General features: G+C 40.2%; 1 protein-coding gene across 3 annotated transcripts in view; it reads left to right on the forward strand.

The window, feature by feature from the left end:
- Positions 1 to 16,700, forward strand: part of COL4A2 (collagen type IV alpha 2 chain) — a 149,559-nt gene that overhangs the window by 101,016 nt on the left and 31,843 nt on the right. For all 3 annotated transcript variants that reach the window (XM_037375714.1, XM_037375715.1, XM_037375713.1), the window contains 15 exons: positions 41 to 103; positions 2,378 to 2,413; positions 3,083 to 3,124; positions 3,645 to 3,719; positions 4,817 to 4,861; positions 6,084 to 6,146; positions 6,867 to 6,911; positions 9,262 to 9,315; positions 9,568 to 9,634; positions 11,030 to 11,131; positions 11,538 to 11,693; positions 12,676 to 12,768; positions 13,082 to 13,248; positions 16,030 to 16,102; positions 16,190 to 16,296. In XM_037375714.1, coding sequence (XP_037231611.1) covers positions 41 to 103; positions 2,378 to 2,413; positions 3,083 to 3,124; positions 3,645 to 3,719; positions 4,817 to 4,861; positions 6,084 to 6,146; positions 6,867 to 6,911; positions 9,262 to 9,315; positions 9,568 to 9,634; positions 11,030 to 11,131; positions 11,538 to 11,693; positions 12,676 to 12,768; positions 13,082 to 13,248; positions 16,030 to 16,102; positions 16,190 to 16,296 — 1,188 coding nt within the window. The remainder of the gene's footprint in view (positions 1 to 40; positions 104 to 2,377; positions 2,414 to 3,082; positions 3,125 to 3,644; positions 3,720 to 4,816; positions 4,862 to 6,083; positions 6,147 to 6,866; positions 6,912 to 9,261; positions 9,316 to 9,567; positions 9,635 to 11,029; positions 11,132 to 11,537; positions 11,694 to 12,675; positions 12,769 to 13,081; positions 13,249 to 16,029; positions 16,103 to 16,189; positions 16,297 to 16,700) is intronic.

Consider the following 16,700-nt stretch of genomic DNA (forward strand, 5'->3'; position numbering starts at 1 on the left):
CAACATTAATTGATGGTTGGATTTTTATTTTTTTTTAAAGGGACCTCCAGGTACGCTGGGTATTCAAGGTCCTGCTGGTCCAAGAGGAGAGCGAGGAAGACCAGTAAGTATATTTAAAATACGTTCTGTAGAAAATTAACCTAACAGAAGAATTATCTTAGCAGGTTCCATTATGTTGGATTGCAACCTATCAAATGCATAGAAAAAACAGGTTAGAAATAGCACGTAGGTGTCCTTGGATGCAAAACCTTCTAAAAAGCACTGTGAGACACCGATTCTACAGGGATGACTGTTGCAAAGAGCCATAGTTTCTTTCACCCTGTGTTGCCAGAGGCTTTTGATTTATAATGTATTTCATTAACCTCCTCAAGAGAGTCTTGTTTGTAAAGATTATTCAGTGCTATCCACTCTACAACCCCCTACACTGAGTTATCAAAGATATCAGGACCTAATTATGTTATCTTTTCAGCTTATAAAGGATGTGTATATTAGCTTTCCGCACTTCCCACAGGAGATTGAATAGATAACATTCTTCATTAGTATTTAGAATACAACTTTATTTTTAAACCATTTTTCAGTAATTTTTTTCCAAAATCAACATTTACAGCATTGACATTGACAACTCTTGCTGAATAGTTCTTTGGGAAGATTGTGTTCTCTCCAGATACCATTTTCTAAGTTTCTTATTACCATGGTTATAGTTCTATGGGTCAAAAAGCAGATATTCAAATTCAACATATTTCATTGTCTTTAGGCATGTTTTATTTGCCTGTAAGACAAATATGTAGCATCTGCTTTTTTGTTTGTTTTGTCAAGATTCACTTCAGACCTGCTCTGCATCACTGATTTGAGGGGAAAAAAAAAATAATTCAGGGCTTCTTATATGCAGCCTCCACAGCTGCTTTGAGGGACACCCACCTCCAAAAAAAAATGAAAGCATTTCTAGTACTAAATCCACAGATTTTCCAAAGTCTGTTTTCTGTAGTGGCCTGTTTTATCATCTGGAGTAAGCTGCACCTTATCTTTTGCCTCTGGTCCTTCTGAAGTCCTTTACTTACTGTTCCTCTAGAGTGAATCCACAAAGTTCATAAGCTTCACGCAGGAGCCCAGCCTGCAGTGACTTATATTACCAGTACTCTGTCTTGGATATTAGGAGTGCTATGAACCATACGTTTTCTGAACCCCACGATTACATCCCTCTGGTTTCCATCTTGGCAACATCTCTTTTGAACAGTCTTCCAGAGTAGATGGATCCCCACCATCTCCAGCTCTTAACAAAATACTATATTTACTGTCTCTAAAGCTGTGACTCACCTGTGAGAGGGACCAGGGAGCATTTCCCAGGTCGGAGTTTACATTATTCCTCTTCTCTAAGTTCTAGATACTGCATGAAGGCAAGCACAGGTCCCCCAAGTCCCTGCAGGGCCTCCAGGCAGTGGGATGCCCTGCACAGTGCATCTGCCCAGTAGATTAGGCAATGGCTCACAGACTACTTGACTAACAAAAACTGATTCAAAAGTAATTTTTTCAAAACAAGTCTGTTGTTCCTGCACACAAGGGTACGTAGCAAGGCAGAGATGCCTAACAATTTCAGGTCTCACCAGAACGTTACTATCTTTTCCTAGCAGGTTAGGCTTGTTTTTGCATAACCCAGTTACATCCCCTTCAGTGCTCAGTAGGTGGACAGTTCCATCTGCAACGCTCTCTCTTTTCTATCCCTCTTGTTCACCATCTTCTTCTCTGAACAGCTCATGCTTCTTACTCACCCCACCTTTCCCACATTTGACAGAGTTTTTAAATGTAGAGCCCTTTGGGGCCTGTTAACTGCCATAGCTGACTGAAGCAAGGCAGGTTGTCTCTACAGTTCATGGCTTTCCTAGTGCTATTCTTGTAAGACTCAGGTAGCTTTTTTTCTTGTTATAGTTTCATTTCCCACCATCTTCCTTTGATCTCGTTCTGTACAATACCAAACAGGTAATCTGAGATGCATGTGGTAGTTCAACTCCCTTTACAGACAGATGCAGTACCGAAACACCAGTCCCGTGTAGCTTAGAGATGTGCTTAGCTTTAGGTTTGAGCTTAAAATGTTACTCAGGATCCAAAAGTACAAGTTCTTATTACTTGAAATAAAAACAGGATTACACTAGGTCTAAGCTGGAAGACTGTTATTCTGTCAGGAAAGATTACTGTGTGACTGAGGAGGGTGTTTTTCAAAACAGTAAGCACGGCTAATACAGTGAGGATAGCACATCGAATGCTGAGGAATACACAACCTTCTAAATATCTACTTGTATTTCAGACATAAAGTAACTGACCTCCTGCATGCATTGATTAGAAAGCAATGAGTAACTTGCTCTCCCCTGTTGTGTTTCCCCAGGGACCACCAGGGCCCCCAGGACCACTAGGACCACAAGTAAGTCTATGTGTCAGAGTTGTTTATGTCGATTTTGTGTCGCTGAGGTTTATCCAAGACCCACTTGAAGGCAGTAAAATAAAGAACTACAGGCTGCACCAAAGGCTGTGTAGCACAAGACCTTCTCTTTTGGCTGCATACCACAAGAAGTTAATCTTACACTGGGATCACCTATCCTGAAAAGATTAAACCAGTTCTATAACCAGATTTAATTTGCTACTGTAGTCACAGTAGTTTCCTATGAACAGAGAATCCTTGCAGTCTTTACAAGGTACAATTACGTCTCTAGCGGAAAAAGTACATGAGTTCATTGTTCCAGCCCACTTAGGTATTTTTATTTAACATCCAGTGCTATTAAAAACCTTGCAAAAGAAATGCTTGATCTTTTTAAAGTGTTACTCAGTGAATGACTCAAAGTCTGTTGTAACAAGCACTGGTAGCATGAGATTTTAGTTAAAGTTGTCTTTCTGAGTGTTTAGATCTATAAAAGTACTTTTAAATCTATAAAAATACTTAGACGTAAACCTAGACTACTATTTGATTGCAGTCCTTCCGTGGTGTCCTACAGCCTTGTAAGCCTCAAAAGGCCTTTAAGCATGTTTAAATTTGAATTTTAAATTAGAGAACTGAGTCATACACTTAGTAAATCTTGACCTACTGTTTTTGCAGGGCAACAGGGGCCTTGGTTTCTTTGGAGAAAAAGGCGAACAGGTAAATGAAAACTAATGAATTAATATCACTACTAAAGGACAGGTTGATGTTATTTGCTATTTATAAAGGAACCTGTTTTATACACTGTCTCAATTTGCAATTGTATTATGTAATTATAAGAGAAAAACAAACAAGTATAGCTTTGAAAGTAATTATAATCTCCCTAAGGAATGTCATAGCTGAACTAAGTTGTACATGTCTGGGTCTAGCTGTTGCACTCATTTACACCAACACAGAGGTAACACTTCTGATACTTGTAGAGCCAGATCACTTTATATAAAGCAATAATCTTTACCATCATGCTGGAAACATAGGGCAAGAGGAAGTATTGCTATATGTTAACCCCAGCACAAAATAAATTTATCTTGCCATCAATTTATTCAGAAATTTAGAACCATACTCCTACCAGGGGCAAATCTACCTTGCTCCTTTTGTTGCAGTTCCTTAGACCCTGTGCTGATGAACAGCTTGACAAAGTATTATAACTGTTGGTAAACGTACCCTTATGCTTTTCCTACAGGGCCCCCCAGGTCCTCCAGGTCCACCTGGCCTTCCTACAAGAGAACTGATGGGTGTCCCCTCTGACAAACACAAGGTAACTACAGTGTATTTTGCCAAATACACAAGGAACTAAGAGCTCTGCAGTACCAAAACTAAAATATTGTACAAATGTGATGTGCTTTTACCTATAGTACTTAGAAGGCTTTAATATAGCAAAATAGAAATCTGCTGCTTTCCCATAGCTTGTATCATGAAGTACTTACTGAGAATATGATGGCTAAAATCATTCAGAAAGCACTTCTCACAGATTCGAGGTGCCTTAGGCAGACTTGTTCTTTTTGTTTAAGTATGCAACTACTGGCCATCACTCACATCATCTCATTTTACAAGCAGAAATACCTGATGAGAAATCGTACAATATCTTATTTTTCATAATAGTGAGTGACATTTTCTTCCTGTAAAAGAATCATATCTTTAGGGAAGCTATCTGAATTACTGTGTTTGTTTATATAACTTATCTATGTAGTGCAGATATCTGTATATTTACAATTAAGCCTTGTTCATACATACTGAAGAAATCTTCAACAGCAAGATGCAGTTTATTCTCATCTGTTGCTTCTTGCTGGGAGCAGAGGTACTCATACCCCATACGTGTATATTCTGTATTAGACACCAACCTCCAAGCCAGTAGTTTTTCATCACACATTTGGAGTTAGAAAGTTCATGTGGCTCATGTAATTTCTGCATTAAAATAAGTAAATTAGTATGATACTGAAAGATCTACAAATGCCTTTGACAGTCTGCAGTCTGCATTAAGTAACATGCATGTTGGGATTTCCGTGACTGAGCAGAGATGTCCACATGTGAGCTACTTACATGGGGAGAATGCGCATTTGTTTGTGGTCATTACTCAGACACTCACCACCCGGACATCTCATGAAGAAGCCTAGAAACAACCTGAACTGTTTACATTCCTAGAAACCTTTTCAGAAAAAAATATCAAATATTTTTTAAAAAAGGACCTTTAAAACCTTTTTATGAAAACATGTGTTTCATTTGACAAGTGTATGAACAAAGAACAGCACAAGAGTAGTGTTTTTTCTCTTGATAAACATTTGTTATTTTGTTTTGTACAAAAATTATTGAAATGTAAATGGGTATGCCTAAAATATCTGAATACTTTATTGATAGGGTGAAAGAGGAGAACCTGGACAAAAAGGGGAAGCTGGAATTCCAGTAAGTCAAGTGGAGAAGAACAAAGACAAATAATAATACTGGAGTTAATACTGGTACATTCGTCATTGAAATGATGCAATATAGATAAGGAGCAACGTAATCAGAGACAGCAGTTTGATGCTTTAGAAAAACTGAACAACATGACATGTAATAACTCCACAGTGCAATCAATCATTCTCTTACTGATTTACCAAAATAAGATTTTCCCTCACACATGTTTTAATTTTAGCTTTAACTATTAATAAATCTTTTTACTGCTGCTGGGCTGCTGATCTATGTTTAAAAAAATCCACTAAATTTCATTGAATAAGTATATATGGAAAATTTCTCAATTCTTTTCAGTCTACTGTCTAGCACATACAGACCTTTGGTCTCATTGGTCATTAAATGTGTTGAGTAAGTAGACAGTAATCCCATGTGTTGCTGTATCATTTAGAGCTGTCAACCAGGCTTGACTGAATGTAGTTTAGTTAACTCGCAGGCAACCTCTAGTCTAAATAGCTTTGCTATTGAGTGGTTCCTTTTTACTTCCCAGAGTGGTTTAAAATACAGTCTTTACCAATTAGAGATGCCTCACTGAGCATTTTGCAGAGCTTTATTTTCTCAGATGGTCTGGTCAGCTTCTCCACAAGGTTATGGGAGAAGGTCACAGTGCGAGCCCTAATAACCCTCTGTGTGAAGTTGCTAACCAGTTCTTCAGCTGTTGGTCAGATTTTACACATGTAAAATTTTGTTGTCTACATGCGGAAAACCAGAGATTTTATGCTGAGATAGCAAAAGGGGATATGTGTTTCTCCCGGGTTGTTTTTTGGGGTTGTTTGTGGGGTTTTTTTGATAGTAGGATGGATAGCAGCATGCCTGTGTTTGCCAAGTAGCTCTCTGAAGCTACGGTTTGGGTGTAAGCTGAGTTGCTGAATTGGTTGTATAGCTGAACAATTGCTTTGACTGTTCTTCAGAGTTGCAGCCACAGAAGAAATAAAGCAGGAGGAGATGATAGGAGGGAAACCCTGTCCTCTCCCTAATGGCCTGCTTCTGCTATTGTAATGAAGCAAGCATGTTACACTTAAAATTAAGGACAACAGTTCTTTCACATGCAGCTATTATTAGATCTGCCATGTGTTACAATGATGTTTTCTTCCTGTTTAGCTTCCATAAAACAGTGTTACAATATTTTTTGCGCATAATGAAGAAATATGTTGAACTGACTTGAAATGTTTCCTAGGGTGTACTTCTCTATGCTCCTGAAAAAGGTGAAGAAGGGGTAATGGGCTTCCCAGGGCAAAGGGTGAGTCTTTCATTAAAATTAAATTTCACCCAGCTGATTGTGCAATTCCAAGCTGAGACTTTGCCTTCAGGAAGAAAACACAGATTAATAAACTATAGAAATTATTGTTCTTCATCCTACCAGGTTGTGGCCAGCTCTGAACTGCCTGATACAAGAAAGTGAAAATTATGCCTATATCATCATTGGGAAGCCTTGTGCATCTCTTACCTAAAGCTGTGCTCACTAACCACAGCTACTGTTCTGGTCCTCAGCGCAGACTATATTTCACTGTTTTCATCTTAGCTCTCTTCAGACCATGGTTAAGAAACTTGAGTTTGGCTCTAGTTACTTGTGACACCAGAGGAAAAGATAATTTAAATAGTGCTACCTTGTAGCATCTATGGATGCTTTGGGGGGGGGGAAGGGGCAGTGTTTCTAAAGCGTTTAAACAGAGTGAGAACAGTATTCAGCATACATTTTTAAAAAATCTCATCCATCTTTAGAATCTCCATAGTCAATTCACAATGTATTGATTAAGAGACAAAAATCAAATACCAGATTTGATTTCAGACCTTCTGTTTGCACCATACATGAATCTCATTGAAAAAGTATCTGAACTCTGACTCTTAGTGTTATGAGTTTTGAACTGTCAGATTAGAGTATCTGAGAGAGAAAATGGTTTTTAACCATGAGGATGTTAGGATGTAACTTTATTTTGCTAATTGTATTCTGCCTTCATAGGGATTGCCTGGCATCAATGGTTTTCCAGGACTTAGTGGCGAAAGAGTGAGTATTTCATAAAGACTGTTTCTTCTAACACATATGTAGACAATCTGTCTGAAAAGTAAACTGTAGAGGACAAATTCTGCCCATAATTACATCAGCTGTAGTCTAACAAATATTATCTGGATTCATCTGTCATTGTAATTTGGGGTCAGTTATTTTTCTCATCCGTGAGAAAAAATTAGCCCTATAATTAAATTCTGTTTTGCTTAAACCATGAGCATTGTTTAAGAGCACTACAGGGAGGTGTCATTTTCATTGTTCCCGTTACTGCAATCGTGATTTCTGAAATTTTCTTCCAAAATGCAGAAACTTTTTTTTTTTAATAGCTATCTACAGATGTGATTGAGATGTATGGTTATCTTGAATATCACAAAAGAAGAAGAAGAGAAGGAAACTGATAAATATACCAGTTAGATCTCTGTCCCCATGGAAATACACCCAAATATTTAAAATACTTTGTTTGTTCTCAGAAAAAGGCTTCTTCAGTCAGCATTAGAAATCACTTCCATGAGGTATTCAAATAGCTGTGGGATGCATGACTTTTCTGTACTTCTTCATCCTTAGTTGTTTAAAGGCTTTGTCCTGCAACCAGGCATAACAATAATAACATGAAACACATGGGACACGAAATACACAAAATATGAAAAATCACATTTGCGCAGCTATTTGGTCCAATTACAAAACCTGGCAGTGTGGAAGGGAATATGCTATCAGTAATACATATGTGGAGAGGCTGATGCAAAACCCATGGAAGCTCGCTGGTTGACCTTAACGTAGGTTGAGTCATACTCCATACTGCAGTCAGAAATGGTCAGCATCTTCCCCTTATTGAGGGTGAATCTTGGCAACAATTTTACCAGAAGGTGCATCAGTTTGGATGGAGTATCACTGTATAACATATGTATAAGAGGGGACAGCCTACTCAATCTACTGTTCCCAATGACCTCCTTTTTGTTGATTTTTGAGTGATTTGATTCTAAAGAAAGAAAGGATGGTTAAGTCCTGCTTGCACACAGATGGTCGCAATGAGGGCTGCTGGCTTCACTTTTAGACCACTAGCTCCACCTAGTGTAAACGGATTTTACACCTGATGCTCAAGAGGCTCCTTTTCTGATGTAGTGGTGGACCGTTGCCATTATGGAAAGGTCTCTGGAGTGTGCCGTCCAGTTTGTGGCATCTTGCTGAGAGCTGTGGTATTTGTAGTGCTTCAAAACGGCATAAGTGACTTACAGAGCTTGTTATTCACATTCAAGTTCCGTATAGGAGTTGTACCCACTGTGAAACTCGGGAGATGCTGAATTTTAAAAAAGCTGGTGAATAATCTAACTGGTATGAATTATACAGATCTACTGGTTTCAGTGAAACTGTGTTAGTTGATATCAGTTGATGATCTAGCCACTGTTTTCTACTAAAAGCTTAGGTTTTTAACATTGGTCTCTTTCCAGAGTACATATGAACATTTTCTGTAGAAGACTAAAGTTGTCAAAAGAGCTGAGTAAAGCACACAGGAGACATTATCTTTTCTGTATCAGTACCACTGAAATCTGCACTTTGCTCTGTGCACTCCCAGCAACTAAAATATGCTTTCATGTGATAGGATGTACTATGTTTTACCGCACATTTTTTAATCCACATGCTTTGGATTTCAAACCTTTTAAAAGAATGAAGTGGGCAGCGCCTTAAATGTTATAACATTTGCTGAGGTAGGGATGGAAGATTTTCTCTGGGATACAACGTGCCCAAGGGTGGGAGAGTTGGATGAAGGCACCTTCAAGGCTGGTCCTGAGTTTTTCTTGGTCAGCCAGGGAACCTCTCTTTGGCCAAACATGTTCCAGCAACCTGGAAAACAGCAAAAAGGACCTGTGCACTTCAGTGCTGTTTTGCTGCTCGCTGTTTGCATTCCAGTGAAAATATGTCCACTTGTAGTGATTCAGACTCATTTAGTCTTTTTGCAGCAGCTTGGTGTGTTCTGGCTGCCTGGCCCACGTGTCTCAGGGCCAACTAGCACGGAGGGGATCCCCTTTCTCCTCCCTCATCCTGCAGCCTCCACAGAATGGTTTAAAGTGCAGGTGCTCCTTCCATCTGTGCCACCGCCAGGGGCAACAGAGCCTGCGCTGCAGCAGGTCCCTCTGGCCTTTGACAGGAGTTAGACTTGGTCCAAGAGATGGAGCATCAAAACACAGGGGGACTGAATGGTATTGCCCAAGTAACTACACGCCCAGTAGACAAACTGCTCAGCTCTGTTGCATAGTTTTCACACTAACATCAGAGGAAGCCAGCTGCTACAGACCAAGTAATTTTATTCTCTCTCTGATAAAGGAAAAGTCAATCATTTTTATGTGTATTACAGGGTATTCCAGGATTTGATGGTCCACCAGGTGGTTATGGTCCTAGAGGAAGCAAGGTACTGCTTTACTTTCATTTGCTAGAAGCAATAAAACAGATGTCATTTTGCTTTCTTTCCTGTCATGTAATAACAATTGTTTGGCGTCATTGTAGAACTGGTTACATGGGTTGTTAAACTGAAATCTCTGAGATTTTTTTAAAGTGCTTTTGAAAGTTTATTTCTTTGTGTTTCATGGGCATACCTTTCCATTTTAAAAGAAATTCTCTAGAATAATGTGCTTAGATGTGATACTCCAACTTCTGTTAACAGGGGGAGCCAGGGGAGATTGGTCCTCCAGGACCAGTTTCCTATTTTCCTTCCCGTATCCCAAGGAAAGGTATGTCTTCTTCGCTTAGATTGCTTATCTGAACTGTGTTTTACTATCTTCTACATAGATCAAAAGCATGAAACTCTTGATAATTCAACTTCCTAAACCACTGTGTTTGCTAAACTGTTCCAGAAGGTATAATTGCCTTCTGAGAGAGTGCCCTAATCACATTTTTGCAGACAAGTGGCTTCTTGGTCACTCCTGCTGAAGCTGAATTGCCATACAAAAGGCATGCATGCATTCCTGTGTCCATAGAGAAAAAGCAAGCAAAAAGGTGTGTGACTTTGTTGTCCAGTGAAAGGAAGAATGGGAGAGTCTGTCTTTTGCATCATTTCAGAGACTGGATAAAGTGCAGCAATGACAGCACAGCAGACACCATTCTTATAAGCTAGTATTTAGAAAAAAAAAAAAAAATAACCAAAAAAAACCCCAAAACCAACATCTTAAAAGCCTTGAGGAATAGAAGAGGAATTTTTTTTTCCTGTTTTAAATTGGCAGATTTCCTTTGTGATCTTTCACTAGACTTGTAGCACCTACTGTCAGCTGTCCTGCTGAGCTGTAGTGGCTCTGACTGGCCAGACTAGAAACACGTAGAAGGTGATATCAGTTCATCAAGGCCAAAACTATTCCAGGGAAGGTGCCAGCAAACAGTAAGGGTGATCACATGCCATTGCCCCAGCCCGTGTCCTCGTACCACTGAGTTTACTAGTCTTATTGAAAGCCAGAGTCTAACAATGAATGGTTGCCTTCCTCCCAGAAAAAGGGGTCAAGAGGCCCAATATATTGTTCAGATCACACCAAATACCCTGACAGGCTCTTTGGAGCAGGAGAAAGCAGGCAGGAGGCTGGATACACTGTATATCCTCTAAGTATCATTGACCTTTGATAAGAGGATGATACTTTCTGCAGGCAATAGCTGGGCACAGGCAGATGCTTTAGGTACTGGGGAGCCGAGGAAAGCTTACATATACATCTGTTATAATGGCAACTTCTTGTAGGAAAAAGAGGGGCTCTCCTCAGACACCTGGTCTTCTGTGCTTCCCAGAGTAATGTAGCTCTAGCAGCGTATTGGTAAGAGCTGAGAGATGCTCTCCTTTTTCCTGGGCGTGCTGGCTTCACACCATTCCTGTCACAGGTCGTGCTCAGCTCCCAGGAATCTGGGCTTTACAGAAATATCTCAGATGTATTTCTTTATTCAGACTGACACAGCATGATGTAGCAGGTTTTTGCATTTCTAATGTTACCTTTAAGAAATAATTCTATATTCTAATATTCTGAAGCCCTTGAAGTTCTTAATTCTTACTTTTAAGAACTGAGCAATCTGCAGTGTATCACAAGTCAGCATTTATGAGTCACAAACAGCATCACACTAATGTGTTTTGTGGAACTGGGGATGTCTTTCAGGAGCAAGAGGTGACCCAGGCTTTCCAGGTGTTTCTGGACTACAGGGAGACCCAGGAGAGGAGGGAGATCGTGGGCTGCCTGGTCTTCCTGGATTCTCGGATGGTAACACGCCAGCAACACATGTTCCAATAGTTTATTTTTATAGCAAGTTTTAACTGAACAGGGTCAGGGTGGGGGAAATACCTGTGCAGACTGTGGAATACACAATGCAGAGTGGTAAATAACTAACTGCAGGGGCAAAAAAACTGAGGGGGCCATTTTCCTTCAGCCTCGATGGGTCTCTGACAAAACAACAGAAATAGAGATGATGACAGAGCCTTGCTTCATAACTGACAGTGATTTTGCTCAAGTGAAAAGTGCAGTTACCATTTTTGCTCCATGCTAAATATCTCCATTTTTCCTTGCATGCTGGATGCAGTTTTATGACCTTTCCCTTCTGCTACTTTACAGCTCTTTGAGCAGCATTGTTAAGAAACTGTTCTGAACTTCTTCCCTGGTTCTGTTTCAGCGGATGGGGATAAGCCAGGCTTACCTGGAGAAATGGGACCAAAGGGTGAAAAAGGTGAATTAGGATCTCCAGCTTACCAGGCAGGTCCCCCTGGGTTTCCGGGTAAGCATGGTGCACCAGGACTCCGTGGTCCACCTGGTCCTACTGGATCCCCTGGTAAGTGCATGAAGAGAGATGATGAGCATTCACAGGAACATCTCTGCTTGTGTTGAAAGATAGCTGTTGGCAAGGCAAAGTGTGAAAGTAGATTGTGGTAATGAAACTAAATGAGTAGTGGGGAGGACACACAGGGGAGAAGTGTTGTATATTTGTCAATGAAGGAGAGGTTTACATGATTTTTAGACATTCCTGGCAACATTTGAAAGCAAAGGAGGTCTGTTTCAGGCTGCGGGAGGATATGAGTGTCAAGGAGTGTCTTGAGAGAGCTGGATTTCTTCCTTAGTCTGTAGAAGAGAAAGCTAAGGGGAATTTGACTGCTATCTTTCCCTGCCTCTTGCGAGGTTATAGGGAAAACGGAATCAGATGCCTCGCTGAGGAGCACAGCAACAGGGCAAGAAGCAATGATCACAAGCTGCAACAGAGAAGTTCTGCTTAGATATTAGGAAAACCTTTTTCACTGTGAGGGGAACAGTTTGCCCAGAAAGGTTGTAGACTCTCCATCTTTGGAGATACTCAGCTGGACAAGGCCCTGAGCAACTTGCTGTAACTTTGAGGCTGACCCTGGTTTAAGCAGAGGATTGGACCAGGTGGCCTCCAGAGGCCACTTCTGACTGAGATTGTGCCGTGCCTCTGCGAAAAGTGCCACACTGCAGTGCAAGAGCAGGAGTGGACAGAAGGATGTGCAGAAGGTGATCCAGAGCAAGCGGTCTGTGCTACTGCAAAGGAATTCAGGGTGAGAGAGAGCAAAGTATGGCAAGGATCATCTGCTACAGCAGATGGGAGCAACTGAGAACAGGTGTGGGAAGCTGGGAGCGAGGAAGAGAGCTGGGGGTAGATAGTAGGCTGGGTTAGGCAGTAAATGACATTAGCTGAAACAGAAAAGGGCAGATGCAGTGCAGCTCAAAGGAACAGGGAGGAAAGAGAAAAAGAGTAAATCTACATTAGGTTAATGTATATTTTTATTCAATTAAACTTCTAGGTTCTCTCTTTGGATTAAAAGGACAGGAGGGGCAGCCAGGTAGATTTGGCATGCAAGGCTTCCCTGGGCCAAGAGGGCAAAAAGGACCTAAAGGTAGGTCATAACAGATAAGTCAGTAGATGACCTGCTGTTACGCATTGTGTAAAGCTCCTGTCGTATTCAGTCTGAGTTTATGGCATGCCTGGGGACTGATGAATTTGATCCGGGGCTAACACAACACGGAAACACTGTGTTAGTTTCTTGTAAGAAAAAAAAAAATAAAAAAAAAGAAAAGAAAAGAAGTACTTTTCTCAAGTATTTGAGAAACTACTCAAGTATTCTCAAGTCTATATATAAAATTAATAGAGCTGAACATCTATTTGTTGTGACAGAGCACTCTTTCTTCTCTTGCCAATCCTTTCCTTAGGTGAAGAAGGGGACTGCAGTACATGCCTTGTGGGTGATGAAATGAGAAGGGGGTCTACTGGTCCCCCTGGCCCTCCTGGCTTTCCAGGAACCCCTGGCCAGCCTGGGAGGAAAGGAGAACCTGGTGATCAAGGACCACATGGTATTCCTGGCTACCCTGGAGCAAAAGTGAGATACATGTTTCTTTATTGCATAGTTTTATATTCCTACTAGAAAAAAAAAAAATCCAAGCTATGGAAAAGCTCCATGGAAAAACAGTGAAATTTATTATTTAGGTTTTTGTGTGCCACTTCAACAGCTTTCAGATTGCTATCTACAAAATTCAGAAAGCCAAAAATTGCTAGTATGGAGGTGAAAATAGGATGTTTTGGGAAGGCAAAAGATTTCCACAATCTTTCCATTTAAGTAAAGCTGTTTCAGCAGAACCCTTTCATCCAGCTGTACTACTAAGTATGATCTGACCATCTAGAAGGGTAACAATTCTGGTAGTAACTTAAGGTTGTTGCTAATATGTCAAAATGATGCAGTGTAAGGTTCTTGCTTACAATACATTAAGTCTTCCTAAAACCCACCATTCAATAACCCACAGAAAAGGGCTGTGTTTATAATTGCTTGCTTGTTATTTACTTTTAAAGGTGCTGTGCTATATAGTATGCCAGCTGCATCACGGCTCCTCGCAGTCAGAACTGACTTCAGGAATTCACATCTCTCAAGATTTTAGAATAAAATCTTTGTAAAGCTTGCCCAAAACTGATTTTGTTTTTGCAAAGATGTCAGAGCAAACATAATGTTTCAGTTAGTGCTTTAGGCCGTTCTGAACATTAAAAATACAAACACTCACAACTAGCCTAAGTTTGGGATTTTTTAGGGTTAAAATAAAATAAACTTTGACTTGATTGTGGCTGTCAAAAAAAGCAGAAAAAGTACTTTTTTCTGAAAATTCAAAATACTTGTATGAGAATTTATACTTTCCAGAAGTCATAAAATTTGACAGAAATATTTTCAAAAAGTTCAGTGTTGAAACTGGTTAAAAATTTGCGAGTTCTGCAAGGCTTTTTGCCTTTGAAATGAAGAATTTCAGTATCTTCATCCCAGAATTTAAGTTACTACAGAACAGACAGTAGTATAGATGTAGTATAGACATAGCATAGCAGTGCAAAATATTACTCAGCGGCAAAGCCCTGACTTTATCTCAGCTTTTGGTCTGCAACAAATTCAGAGTAAAATAATTTAACTTAAATATTCTTGGTCCATTTTCTTAGGCAGAAGTGACTCCATAACTCTGAGCATGTTCAACAAGTTACACATATGGACAATAAATACACTTAATCTAGATCAGATCTATACCAATTTAATGAAAATAACGTTTTATCCAAAGCAAAGGGTATTTTTTTCTGTGGAGAAAAAGAAATTGGAAACAGCTGGAAAACACTTTGAAAACACCTGTGTGCTAAATTTCATTGTACACAACATCTAAGCCTCGAAGAGCAAAAAATAGCAATGTGAACATCATATTATTAATGCAGTATTACTGCTGAAGATTCCTGCAGTCATATAGTCAGTGAAATAGTACACATGATATTAAGTTCCTGACATTTCTTTTGCCCTGTAAAAAGCAATGTCCAGAAGAAACATCTTTACTGTGGTGTATAGATGTGGCTTCACTGACCATAAAAAAGCAGTCTGCAAATATGGCCCGGGTAAAGCAGGATCCTTATACTCAAATCTCATCTCCCACCGTAGACTTACAGAACTGCAAACCTGTATTGTAGAGATGACCTGTAGCTGACATACAGTTTCCACATGTGCTTTTTCACCCAAGAAAATCTTGGAGAATGTCAGTAAAAGGCAGTGATGCAAAAGACAGCCTTTTAAATACTGTATGGCACAGGAGTGTTTTAAATAAAAATAAATGCATCAGGTACATCCCTTTAATTCAGTGTCTGCCCTGGAATTCATTAAGAGGAGGCTAGGGAAAACCTAACGTGTGGCTTGTATTTTAGTGAGCATGAATGTAGTTCAGAACTAAAGCTAACTGGTGTAAAACAGTCAACGTTAAATGAGTCTGTAACCTCTGGGCCTTGGCACCTACCATGGGTTTGGTCCCATGATTGAAAGGCTCTTGGGCAGAAGCCAGCAGTACCACTTTTCAGGTGGGCTGTTCAGGAGGATTCTGCATTATGCCAAGGCATCAGGAATGCCAGGGACTGGTCTTTAGCTTCATCACCATTTGCCTTTGCAAGAGAGGAAATCTCCGTCCTTGGAGATTTTCAAAGCTTGCCTGGGCAAGGCCCTGAGCAGCCTGCTCTAGCTCCAAGTTCTGGGTTGCACCAAGGACCTCCAGCTCTCCCTTCTAACCAAAACCTTTCCCATAGGTCTGTGATGTGGGGTAGGTCACTGAATCACTCTGCCCAAGTTCTTGTCTCTGGTAAATGAAGACAGTGCTACTTTTCAGCCTCACAACAGTGTTGTGAACCACAATCCACCACCAGCTATGAGGCTGTCCTCTTACATAGTGCTGGGCAGGAGGGGCTGCAGGTCAATGTAACACTGATTTTTGTTTCCGTGGTGCCGAAGAGTTGCTTACAGCATTTTCTTCAGTGGCTAACATTGAGTAATTAACCATGTTTTCTCCAATGCAGTTCTGCAGCTGCGGTCATCTGCAGGACTCTAGCTCATGGAAAGCCACAGCTCTCCCAATGCCATCCTCATGCAGAAGCTCCCCTGCCATGCCTTGGTAACATAGACCTTGTCTATTAAAGCATATTAATAAAGATTCAGGCACAAGAACAGGATTACTGAAGAGGAAATCATTCACAGAAAATAACGGGGAAGCAGTAAAACTTAAGGAGACTTATTTTTTTAGGCAGGGCAGTGGAAATGCAATCTTGATACTTATTTTTTAAGTGGTTCTGTTTCTTTTTTTCTTTTCAATGTATGTAAAACCAGGGATTTCCGGGTCAACATGGATTTCCTGGACCAAAAGGAGAAAAGGGAGATTCTTTATACATAACTACAAAAGGTAAAGTAAAAATTCATATCACTTGTATTTTGCTGTTGTTTATACCTTTCATGAGAGATTGGCCTCACAATGAAGGGTCTTCTTTAGGCACCAAAGGAATCCGAGGAGATCCTGGGCTGCCCGGTATCAGAGGTGAAGATGGTTTCCCAGGTAGAGATGGATTAGATGGTTTACCAGGACAGCCTGGCCTTCCGGTAGGTAGCAAATGCAGTTAGATCGTTTCCACCACACTCAATTGCTAATGCATTTAGTTCTGAGTTGTTATGATCACCAGGCTATCCTTCTCTCACAGATAACGATGCACAACTAGACTGGCTTTGCTGGTTATTGATGCATTAAACATCAGGCTTGCTCTCAGGGTTTTTATAACATCTTTCACTTCTATTTCCATTTTATTTAAACAACTGAGTAGTAGTGTATAACCCATTTAGGCCAGCTTGTATTACTGGTTAGTTTGTGATAATTATTGGTTTATTAGTGACTCCTTCTAGCATTGTCTAAGAGAGATCCTGTGTGACAGAACATCAACAACTTTGTTATGACTGAGTTAAAGAAAAGCAAAATTTACCACAATTTTACACCCCCAAAATGTAGGTTG

The sequence above is a fragment of the Falco rusticolus genome, chromosome 2 (genome assembly GCF_015220075.1).
Source record: "Falco rusticolus isolate bFalRus1 chromosome 2, bFalRus1.pri, whole genome shotgun sequence".
NCBI classification, from domain to species: Eukaryota; Metazoa; Chordata; class Aves; order Falconiformes; family Falconidae; genus Falco; species Falco rusticolus.